Source organism: Dromiciops gliroides, chromosome 5 (genome assembly GCF_019393635.1).
Source record: "Dromiciops gliroides isolate mDroGli1 chromosome 5, mDroGli1.pri, whole genome shotgun sequence".
In the NCBI taxonomy this organism is placed as follows: Eukaryota; Metazoa; Chordata; class Mammalia; order Microbiotheria; family Microbiotheriidae; genus Dromiciops; species Dromiciops gliroides.
In genome coordinates this window covers 267,399,336-267,408,687 of record NC_057865.1, presented here as the reverse complement: position 1 = coordinate 267,408,687, position 9,352 = coordinate 267,399,336, and the positions used below count along the sequence as shown (strand labels likewise).

General features: G+C 37.4%; 1 protein-coding gene across 1 annotated transcript; it reads left to right on the top strand.

Moving 5' to 3' along the window:
- The first annotated feature begins 937 nt into the window (after window positions 1-937).
- On the top strand, window positions 938-6,973 carry KERA (keratocan). Its single transcript, XM_043965064.1, has 2 exons — window positions 938-1,823; window positions 6,801-6,973. The coding sequence occupies exons 1-2, from the start codon at window positions 938-940 to the stop codon at window positions 6,971-6,973; spliced, it is 1,059 nt and encodes a 352-aa protein (XP_043820999.1).
- Window positions 6,974-9,352: the final 2,379 nt, after the last annotated feature.

Below are 9,352 nucleotides of genomic sequence, written 5' to 3'. Positions count from 1 at the left end.
AGCTGGGAAAACTTGCTTTGATCTCTCTTTCTTCTTGGTCGAAGGCGCAAAGATCCTGGAAAAAAATCTCCACCAGATGTTCTCTTCATTTAGTAGCAAAAGTGAAAACATATGCCCATTTATCTTTCAAGAAGGACACAAGCCCTTGCTTCAGGTTATCAAAAGATCACTTGGAGGGGCTTTTGTATTCTTGCCACTTTTTTTCATGTTAATCATTTGATGTGATTTGGGAAGGAAAAGTCATTTGGGCTACTATAATCTGCCTTACCATTGCTTCAGTTTGTGTTTTTTTTTATATTTAAAATTTTATTTGTTTAATATTCATCCATTTGTTTATTTGCCCATTTTCCATTTATTTATTCACCATCCATCCACTCCTTCATTTATCTATATATTTATTTGTTTGCTTATTTATTTGATTGTTTAATAGTCAGGGACTTATGATTAGAAAGTAAAGCCCAGAATTTAGCCTACGTCTTTTCTAAGATTTGATGCTGTACTCCTGAGACTAACAGAGTACCTCACATATATAGGGAGCATTAAAAGAAATTCTGAGAGATTGTTTAGACCTAAGTGATCTGTGTCCCCATATTAATTCCAAATTAGTGTTTACAGTGACCTGGTGATGAGTAAGAGGAAACAAAGTCATAGATAAGAGCCTGACACCGAGAAAAGGAAAAATGAGTTCAGGTTCTACCTCTGGAACATTCTGGCTTTGTGACTGTGGAAATGTCATCAAGCCACACAATGACCAAAAGCAATTCATTAGGAATATAGTTTTCACAGTAGGTTGATGATATGAATTGGTAGGGGAATCCACCTACCAAAACTCTAAGTCTGGACAAAAAGAGCTTCAAAAAAGGATAATACGTTGAACATGAAAATGGATAGTGAAACCTAGCTAATGGCTCCTTTCCCTTATTCCAGGTGGGTCTGAATGGCGCCCACAGTCCATTTCGTCATCCTGGCTTTCCTCGTAGCCAATACCACATGCACTCGAATTGCAAGGCAGGTCTATGAGGTGACCCATCCAGATGACTGGACTTCTCTCTCTTTTGATTGTCCTCCTGAATGTTTCTGTCCTCCCAGCTTCCCCAATGCTTTATACTGTGAAAACAGAGGCCTGAAAGAGATCCCCTCTATCCCTTCAAGAATATGGTATCTTTATCTGGAAAATAACCAGATCACAACCATCCCCGAGAAGCCTTTTGTGAACGCCACCCAACTGCGATGGATAAATCTCAACAAAAATAAGATCACTAATTATGGGATTGAGCGAGGGGCCTTGAGCCAGCTGAAGAAACTACTTTTCTTATTTCTGGAAGATAATGAATTGGAGGAGGTTCCTGCCCCACTCCCCAGAAGTTTAGAACAGTTACAGCTAGCAAGGAACAAGGTCTCAAGGATTCCTCAAGGCACCTTCAGCAACTTGGAGAATCTGACCCTCCTTGATCTCCAGCATAACAAACTTTTGGACAATGCTTTCCAAAGAGATACCTTCAAAGGCCTCAAGAACCTTGTCCAACTCAACATGGCCCAAAATGCCCTCAGGAACATGCCGCCTAGGTTACCTGCCAACACCATGCAACTATTTTTGGACAACAATTCCATTGAGGGGATCCCAGAAAATTATTTCAACGTGATTCCCAAGGTGGCTTTCCTGAGGCTCAATTATAATAAATTATCCGACGCAGGCCTCCCCACCAGTGGATTTGATGTCTCTTCAATTCTAGATCTACAATTATCTCACAATCGTCTCACCAAAGTTCCACGCATCAGTGCTCACCTTGAGCATCTCCATCTTGATCATAATAGAATCAGAAGTAAGTGAAACTCAGCACGCACATACACATACACACACACACACACACACGTGCACACTCCTCTTCAGTGGTGGAGGTCCACAGATGTGCAACATTCTATGCAAAATCTTTTTTTTTCTTGTTGTTTGTTTTTGTTTTTGTTTTTTTAGTGAGGCAATTGGGGTTAAGTGACTTGCCCAGGGTCACACAGCTAGTAAGTGTTAAGTGTCTGAGGCCAGATTTGAACTCAGGTCCTCCTGAATCCAGGGCTGGTGCTCTATCCACTGCGCCACCTAGCTGCCCCAAGGCAACATCTTTTTTGAGGTGTGGATGAGTTTTGTTTATTTTGTTTTTCTTTTCAACCTTTAAAAAAATAATTGATATTTTGCTCTATGAGAAGAGAGAGGAAGAAGAATGCAGGGGAGGGGAAATATAAACCATATAAAAATGAAAGGTGCCAATTTATATATACATATATATATATACACACACACATATATATGTATATATACACATACACACACACATATATGTATATGTCTATGCATATAAGTGATCATCATGGAAACAGTTTGTTTTCATAGTTCATTGAAGAAAATTTCAGGTTTGGATTACAAAGTGCCCACCATATTTTCTTGAATTTAACTCAATGAAAGAGTAGTTGTCTTTAAATGATCATTTAAAAGATATCTTTATGACCAATCAAATTCCAATGTCCGAAATGGAATTTGAAGAGTTGAATCCTATAAATTATCAAAGAGGAATCCTTCTCCTTTGGGAAAGTAGACTGTCTGCCATATTGGTCTCAATTTACATGCTTCTGGATTTGAGTTCCTCAAGCTAGATGGATTTTTGTTGAGGTATGTGACTCAAGCAGAGACAGTAACATGGATTGGTAAGAGGGATAACTTTTTAAATTATATAATTTCATTTATTTATTTATTTGTTTTTCATTCGCTCATTCATTCATTTGTTTATTTATTCATTCACTTATTTATTTAAGTATTTATTTTTAATTTTATTTATTTATTTGTTTCTCTTGTTTGTTTATTTGTTTGTTTGGTGAGGCGATTCTGGTTAAGTGACTTGCCCAGGGTCACACAGCTTGTAAGTGTCAAGTGTCTGAGGCTGGATTTGAACTCAGGTCCTCCTGACTCCAGGGCCAGTGCTCTATCCACTGTACCACCTAGCTGCCCCTAAGTTTTATAATTTTAGAATTAAAAGTTGTTGAGTGCAAAAGCATCTTTAACATTTTTTTAATCAGCATTTTAATATTTTAAATCAATTTCACTAAGCAAGATTTTCTGGGCATTATGCTGGGCACCTAGGTAGCACAGTGGATAGAGTGCCAGGCCTGAGTTCAAATCCAGTCTCAGACACTTACCTCCTATATGACCCTGGGCAAGTCACTTAACCCTTTTTCCTCAGTTTCCTCATCTGTAAAATGAGCTAGAGAAGAAATGGCAAACCACTCCTGTATCTTTGCCAAGAAAACCCCAAATGGGGTTGCAGAGAGTCAGACATGACTGGAAAATGACTAATAATATAAATGGTCACTGTGTTAGATAGGTCAAAATATGAAATTATAAGAATGTTCTGAGAAATTGATGAAGAAGGTATGCCACTAGGTAGGGAATATAGGGAATGAGAATGCTAGAAACTCTTAAGACAAATTCCTTTACCTTCATAATTCTGTACCAGGCCAGGCCTGGCTCTGCATGTGTTGAAAGCAGGATTGTCATACATACTAGTTAAGATATTCCTATATACCTTCTGTTAAGGGTGTAAGTAGAAGAAAAGTGGAGAATGGGGGACAGAGGTGTACACCAAGAGGATTTGTATCCCTTCTATACTTTAGAAGACTATAGCTTATCTTCTGGAGTCACAGATGGATAATATGTGTAAATAAATAAAAAGATTTTAGAAGGTTAATATACCAGAGGGCTTTGCTCTGTATGTAAGGATAACATAAGTTATCTTTAAGAAAATAATTGTAGAATAATAATAGATGACACTTGTATCCCCATTTCAGATTTGTAAAATACTTGACATCTCATTTGATCCTTTAAAAACCCTAGGGGGTAGATAGGTAGTTCAGCAGCATTTTCTTTCCTTTTTTTTTTTTTTTTTTTTTAGTGAGGCAATTGGGGTTAAGTGACTTGTCCAGGGTCACACAGCTAATAAGTGTTAAGTGTCTGAGGTCTGATTTGAACTCAGGTCCTCCTGACTCCAGGGTCAGTGCTCTATCCACTGGGCCACCTAGCTGCCCCTAGCAGCATTTTCAAAAGTTTATTATCTATGGACTTTGACTGAATCTAAGCAGGCGGTCCTGCAGTGAAATCTTTTTTCTCTTCTTTCTTTTTTTTTTTTTTTTTGAGGCAATTGGTGTTAAGTGACTTATGCAGGGTCACACAGCTAGTAAGTGTCTGATGCCTGGTTTGAACTCAGGTCCTCCTGACTCCATAGCTGGTCTTCTACCCACTCAGTCACTCATCTGCCCCCCTGCATGGAAATCTAATACCTAATAGAGTAGTTGCTGGAGAGAATCTCAGGGCCTCTAGGTTGAGGAGGCTCCAGGAGTCACCCTGGGGAATTCAGGGATACAGAGCATGTGAGGTGGAAGGGAATGTCAGATATGTGGGAAAAGATATGCAAAGGAATGAAGGCAAGAAGAGATGAAGTGTCTTTCCCTAGTTAGAGTTAATGATCAAAATTATAATTCTCTGTATTGTAACTGGGTAAAATTGAAGTTCAAAGAAGTTAAGTGATTTCTTCAAGGTTGCACAGGTTTGTAAATGTTAGAACCAGATCTAAAACCCAAGTATCCTGACTTCAAGTCCAGCGATCTTTCCATGAAACAATCTGTCAATTTGATTTGGGTTTTGTTTGAGGCTAAGACATGGGCTTTTTCATATACTCGAACCTTGGGGTTTTTGTTCAGTTGGTAAAGCTATTCTTTGTTTTCTCTTTGGTAAGATTAGAAATGTTTGCCTAAGTAGCCTTCCAGAATGGTTGCTAATATGAGAAATGACGTTATTTTCTTTCATCCTAAATGCCTCAGAAAGTATTGTGATTGGGGTCATTCCAATTTAATTCTTGGCAAGAGTAAACTTTTTAATTAAAAATACTAAAATTATGAATTCTGGCTTTTCTTGATTTGTTTTTTCATGATATCTTAATTAAAGACATTGATTAAAGGAGCCTCTGATTTGGAAGTATTTTGCACATTTGCAAGGTAATCTTCTGTGGGGTAGTATGGTATCATGGTTAGAAAACTGACCTTGGTGAAGGGTAGATATTTCTGATATGTACTGGCTGTGTAAACCTGAGATTAACCTTTCGCCACACTAGATGACTCTCTATGATTAGAAGGTACCACTCTATACTGGTAGAGGGAGTTTCCAATACCAGTGAAATCACACTGCCCTCCCAAATTTTTAACCATTTTCTCCTCAACTAGCCTGACTTTGTAATCCTCTATTATTCATTCATTCATTCACCAAATATTTCCTGAGAAATAGAGTAGAATGGTGGCGTTGGGAGGCACTGAGTTTAGTTCTACTAATGACATACTAACTGTGCATATAACCTCTTGGTCTCATTTTTATAATCTGTAAAATGAGACAAAATAAGACTCATACTACTCACCTTCCACATAAGTAAAGGACTTTTAGAAATAAAATTACATGAGTGAAATGAGTTTTAAGTCATAAAGCTATTAAAGGTTAATTATAATGATCATTGGCCTGATTTACATAGAAGAAAGATCTGTAAAAGATGTTACTTCACTAGTTATTTGTCCCTTTGTTGAAGACCTATCTATTCTTTATTCTGAGGCTTCACTGTGATATGTAAAAGACTCTGGATTCTACCAGGACCCAGTCAAGGGAAAGCCCTTCCAGGTCTTTTTCCACTAAAAAGGGGGTTTTGAGTAATGCCCTGGCCCCAGGATCATCGATTTGGAACTAGAAGAGACTTTGGAAATCCCATTAGTCTATATCCCACTGCTCCCTATTTTATAGATGAGGAAACTGAGGCACAGTTGCAGAATGGTGAATTTAGTCATAGGATCTTAGATCGAGAGATAGAAGGGACCCCAGAGGCCCTTTCGTCTGGATCCTTTATTTGATGGATGTGGAAACTCAGGTCCAAAAAAGATTAAATGATTTGCCCAAGACCACAGAGAATGTAAAAAGGAGAGACAAGATTTGAGTCCAAGTCACCTGACTTCAAAAACAATGCTCCTTCTTTTTTTACTATCCTGCCTCATTTATGAGATGTGTGGCTATTGCTTGAGGACTAATTTCTCTTAATTGGAAGAAGCTTATCTTGGGAAATCTACACAGGAAGGCTATGAAGCGTTTTGTTATGTTGTTGTTCAGACATGTCCTACTCTTCCTAACCCCATTTGGGGTTTTCTTGGCAAAGATACTGGAGTGGTTTTCCATTTCCTTCTCTGAATCACTTTACAGATGAAGAAACTGAAGCAAAAATGGTGGAGTTACTTGCCTAGGGTCACACAGCTAATAAGAGTCTGAGTTCAGATTTTGAACTCAGGTCTTCCTGACTCCAGGCCTACCTTATGCTTTACATAACCTAGAATATTAATTTTTAACGTGTGTGTGTGTGTGTGTGCGTGTGTGTGTGTGTGTTTGTGTGTGTCCCGGATCCCATAGGCTGTCTGGTTTAACTTTAGGGAACCCTTCCCAGAATAATATTTCTAAATGCATAAAATAAATTCATAGGATGCCAAATGAAATAAATTATACTGAAATCCAGTTATAAAAATATTGATAAACACATTCACAGATCCCAAATTAAGTGCCTGTGACCTAGAATAAATGTCCTAAAGCCCTATGGATGATTATCTTATATTTTTGGAGAAAAGTGATGTGTTTGTGCACACATGTGTTCATGTGTTTGTGTGTGTGTGTGTATGCCACATGTGTGTTTACGGAATCAAACCCAAGAGTGTTCACACTGTTCTTACCTCTACAGGCGTTAATGGGTCAGTGATATGTCCAGCCATCCCTGCTGTGGCAGGAATGCGTGATTCCTTCAATGATGGACCCCACCTCCGCTATCTCCGCCTGGATGGAAATGAGATCAAGCCCCCAATCCCAATGGACTTAATGGTCTGCTTCAGGCTCCTTCAATATGTTGTTATTTAAAGCACCCTCCTCTCCCCACCCTGAACCCCCAGCCATCCTGGATGGGGGGTTACGGAGTCAATGTTACAGTAAAAAGTTTATCATACTTCTTAGGTAGAGATTGATATCCCCCTTTAAAAAAATTATTCTACTGATTACATATTGTTTATTGTTTTGTTTTCTTTGTTTTTTGATTTACAAAGTTTAGTGGTGGGTGTGTTTTTTTTAAATAGGAAAAAAAAACAAACAAACCCAGTACCACAATACCTGCCATGTCGCTTTAATTTGTTTTATTTTTAATTTATAAAGCAGAGTTGTTCTGATCATCTCTGTGCTCTAAGATAGCATGCCCTTTATGTTTTCTCTTTTCCTATGATATTAATGAACTTCCAGGACCTGCAATTACATTGCTGATTGAGAAAAGGAGGGCTATATGTATATGTGCATGCTGATATTCATATTTGGAAAAGGTTATTTACACATGAATTAAGAATTGTTGAGGGAATGATGGGAGAGAATAAAAAAGAAAATAAAAAAGAGAAATAATCGTTTTCTTTGTATTAAACAGATGCTTAAAAATTACTGGTGAATGAGTTTCATATTTCACTATTAGGTCATTTAATTTCAAAATGATCTAGCACCGAATGGATAGAAAAATGGATAAATGTTTCAAAAGATCATGGATCAGGAGTTGGGATGGAGCTCAGAAGTCATTAAATCTAAGTCCTTCATTTTAAAAATGAGCAAACATATTTAAAAAGTTGTGGGCAGAGAAGCTAGGTGGAAAGTGGATAAAGCACCGGCCCTGGATTCAGGAGGATCTGAGTTCAAATCTGACCTCAGACACTTGACACGTACTAGCTGTGTGACCCTGGGCAAGTCACTTAACCCTCATTGCCCCACCCAAAAAAAAAAAAAAGTTGTGGGGACTCAATGAGGTCATGTAGCTTATAAATATCAGTCAGGATTTGAATCAAGATCTTATTCTAAATGCAATAAATGGTCTTTCCACCACACAAGGCTGCCTCTCAACCATGAGATTTCATATACTCTCTCATTAAAAATACTTAAAAACCAGGAGATACCAGGATGCAGTGCAAAGACTAGCCCAGTCCTTCTTCCAGAAGTTCTCAGAACCTAGACCTAAAATCGAGTCCAAAGTCAGAAGTAGGCTTGAAAGATAACGAAACAAACAAAAACCCCAATGTTAGATAAGCATGTGTGTATAAACATATATGTGTGTGTGTATACATGTATATATATAACATATGTAAAACACATATGACATCTGTAGGGGCAAAATTTAACATGGGGAGAGTTAGTTGGGTGGCATATGGTAAAATAATGAAATTTGGCAGATGCCCAGGGGTCTGATTTGATTGACTTAGTAGTGTTTGAATTGGGTGTGAATGAGAAACCACTAAGTCAATCAAGTCGGACCCCTGGGCATCTGCCAAATTCCATTATTTTACCATACATCTATACCATTTATACATAATATATCTTTCATAAATGTGTTTATATACCTATACATACATATACACATATGCATGCACATGGCAACAGATATGCTCGGCACAAATCCAGAAGAGAATGACTTCAAAATATGTATAAGCAAAGCCTTAAAGAAAAATATATCTTGGGCACAAATTCAACTAGAATTCCTTGAAGAGACAAAGCAAAACATTCTTTTAAGTTTAATTTTTTTAAATAAATGAGATGAAAGTGCTTGACGAAAAAATTGAATGAGAAATGAGAGCTAGGAAAGAAAAACTTGGAAATGGAATTAATAGCTTGCAATTTCATGTGCAATCATCTTTTTATTATATTATGTTATGTAAATGCTTGTTTTATTCCATAAATTAAACATTAAATAATTTTTTTAAAAATAGCTTGGAACAAGAGGTGCAAAACCTTGCCCAAGCAATAAACTCCATGGAAATTAGAACAGACCAAATAGACATCAATGACTCTATGATACAACAAAAAATCTTAAAACAAAGACTGAAATAATAGAAGAAACTAGTTACTAAAATAAAGAAAAAGTAACCTGGAACAGAGAATGAGAAGGAAAAAAATACAAATCACTGGACTATCAGAACACCATGACCAAAATGGAAACAGAAAAAACCCACTGGTCATCTCCTGAAAGAAATTCCAAAATGAAAACTTCCAGGAACATTACAGCCAAAAACCTCCCAGGTCAAAGAAAACTATTTCAAGTGGCCAGAGAGAAAAAATTCAATTAGAAGTATTAGTCAGGATCACATGCAATTTAGCAGCCACCATTATAAAGGATAAATGATTTTTTTTGTTTTCTTTGGTGGGGCAATGGGGGTTAAGTGACTTGCCCAGGGTCATACAGCTGGTAAGTGTCAATTGTCTGAGGCCGGATTTGAA

Bases quoted from the DNA above. Each gene is read 5' to 3' on its own strand.
- KERA (XM_043965064.1), top strand. From the start codon at position 938: ATGGCGCCCACAGTCCATTTCGTCATCCTGGCTTTCCTCGTAGCCAAT. The intron at 1,824-6,800 runs GTAAGTGAAACT...TTACCTCTACAG, and splicing joins TGATCATAATAGAATCAGAA to GCGTTAATGGGTCAGTGATA.